This window comes from Chrysochloris asiatica, unplaced genomic scaffold (assembly GCF_000296735.1).
Source record: "Chrysochloris asiatica unplaced genomic scaffold, ChrAsi1.0 scaffold00083, whole genome shotgun sequence".
NCBI lineage: Eukaryota > Metazoa > Chordata > Mammalia > Afrosoricida > Chrysochloridae > Chrysochloris > Chrysochloris asiatica.
In genome coordinates, this window is record NW_006408601.1 from 11,250,116 (window position 1) to 11,252,789 (window position 2,674).

A 2,674-nucleotide genomic window follows, 5' to 3' on the forward strand; every position below is an offset into this window, starting at 1 on the left:
TAAAACTAAATTCCAGCAGAGAAAAAATAATTATATTTAAGATGAAATCAATATTTGCATCTCTTTGGGAAACATTCCGTGATGTTATTGCTTGATTTTTCAGGTTATTCAAATCTGCTGAAGAAACATTTTCACACTGTAAATCTGAGCACCAATTTAACATTGATAGCATGGTCCATAAGCATGGTGAGTATTTTTTATACTAAAAAAAATTTTAGTTGTGAAGTGTTAAGTTCAAATCTGATTTTTCAAACGTTGTCCAGCAGAGTGGAACATAAAATGATAACCACTTGTCTCATGGAATCTAAAAGTCTTTTTGATGAGTCACCTTTGAGGACAGATTGATAAGACTTTCTTCTAGACAAGATTCAATGTATGTAAACTTATATTGGCATCACAACATAAAAGTTAAAATTAGCGTGGCATGTGATTGCATTTGATCATATTGGTATTAGGGATTGGAAAAGCAGGAGTAGGGATAGACTTTGGAAGAGGAAATGGTGGTGCTGTAGGGGGGAGAGTCACTGGACTAACTGCATAGACAATGGTTCAAATCCTATACAGGGTTACGATGAGTTAAACCCTATATAGGGATGTGACTCGATGCCATGTAAATACAGCAACAGCAATACTATTTACTGAAATAAACAATGCAGAATTCTTTCTTTTGTCTCTATATTCTCTAACAACTAGACAAGACACTGAAAAGCGGCAAATACTAGGCAGATTGTTAGGTAAACTGTGATTGTTGTTGTTGTTAAGTGCCATCGAGTCGATTCCAACCCATAGCGACCCTGTTTAGGGTTTCCGAGGAGTAGCTGGTGAGCTTGAACCACCAACCTTGCAGTTTAAAAGGCTTTACACTCTGGTGCATTAACCCTCAGCGCCACACCAGGATATTAAATTCAGCTGAAACTACTCATCTAAGACCTATGAATGACTTAACTGCATTGGTTTATCATTTCCATCATTTGTTGTTGTTAAGTGTTATAGAGTCAGTTACAACTCTAGCAACCTTTTATAGGGTTTCTGAGGAGTGGCTGGTGGGTTTAACCGCTGACCTTGTGATAAGCAATCCAATGCTTATCCTACAACACCACAGCAGGACTCCTTTTCTGTCATTTAACTGTATGTTAAAGCTAGTGTAATATTTTAAATTTCATGTCCTGGCAGAATTACAATCTGGTGGTGGTGGTTGTTGTTGTGAAGTGCCATTGAGTCAATTCTGACCCATAGCAACCCTATATAGGGTTTCCAAGGAGCCAGTGGTGAGTTTGAACCGCCGACCTTGCAATTCAAAAGGCTTTGCAGTCTGGTGCATTAATCCACAGCGCCACACCATTGTTAAATGCTGTCAAGGCAGTTCCGGCTCATAGCAATCTTGTATAGGGTTTCTGAGAAGCGTCTTAGTGAGTTAGAGCCACTAACCTTGTGATTCACAGTCCAGTACTTATCCTACATCGCTGCACATCATAATTTGGTAGAAATTGTGTAAAAATTGGAGCTTTAGAAACATTCAGCTCTAAAATTAGCTCTAAAATTCTTTATATAACTTAGAAGTTAATCTAATTTTTATTTTTCTAACAAATGAGTAGTTGATTTTTAAAATTATTCTTTTTTTTTAGTGAATTATAAGAAAAACACTAAAAATGTTACATCTATGGCCGAGTTTCTCAATGAAAATATTTAGAAGTATCAAAGTTACTGTTCTAGTGCTAAGAAAATTTAAATGTTGTATTAGTTTAAAGGATGAAAATATTGCCTAACCAGATAATTCTTAATAGAATAGTTCATTTTAACAAAACTCACAGTATGTTAAATAGGTGAATCATCTTTCTTTCTTCTCCTTTAGGACTTGAATTTTATGGCTACATTAAGCTTATAAATTTTATTAGACTTAAGGTAAGTTGATAGCTTAAGTTATAGCTTTGTTTAGAAATGACTATTAATGCACTGTCTGTTTAGCACCTTATAAAACTGCCCTTGCTACCCCAAAAGAATGAGCAGGTGCCTATGGTGATGGGAAAAAATTCCTTGGCACACCTTTCCTAGTCTTTTCTCCACCAATGCAATTTTCAATTTTCTTACAACTTTTCCATAATAAGCCCCTGTGATCGTCCTGTGTCCTCTGAGAAATCTATCAAGATGACCCCTTTGGGATCCCAAAAGATAGTTGTCATAATCTGAGCTGACCTCTTTGCCTTTCACTTAAGTAGCCCAACAGATTCCCCCAGAGGCCATGTTTTGATTGGACTTAGCTCTCTGAATTGTATTGGTAAATCAGTCCAAGACTCAACCCTGATTACTGTTCATTCCATGAAATTGTCTCCATTTGCTTTGCTCTAGCTTTAGTTTAAAAGAGTGATGGACAAATTAGCTCTTGGAGCTAGCTGATCTTTGTCCTAAACTTTTGACATCTATAGAGCCAAAAGTTTGCTGAGGCCAAGATGCTCACTTAAAATTGAAAGTTCAGAACCTCGTGAGATCCCAACTTCAGTTGGATCTATAACATTAGTGGTGGTTTTGTGGTTTTCTCCCACTAGTTCTAGGACTTAGCCAGTTTCTTCATTGGTTGAAGCTGATGGCCTTTCCTCTCTTGGCTCATCTTTGAGGTGTTTTCAACATTTTTTAAAACTCTTGATCCATCTAAAAACTTGCTTTGTATGGGGCAATA

The 2,674-nt window shown here is 36.6% G+C and overlaps 1 protein-coding gene across 2 annotated transcripts in view; it reads left to right on the forward strand.

The window, feature by feature from the left end:
* PRMT3 (protein arginine methyltransferase 3) overlaps positions 1 to 2,674 on the forward strand; it is a 169,762-nt gene that overhangs the window by 14,498 nt on the left and 152,590 nt on the right. For both annotated transcript variants that reach the window (XM_006865818.1, XM_006865817.1), the window contains 2 exons: positions 104 to 186; positions 1,853 to 1,902. In XM_006865818.1, coding sequence (XP_006865880.1) covers positions 104 to 186; positions 1,853 to 1,902 — 133 coding nt within the window. The remainder of the gene's footprint in view (positions 1 to 103; positions 187 to 1,852; positions 1,903 to 2,674) is intronic.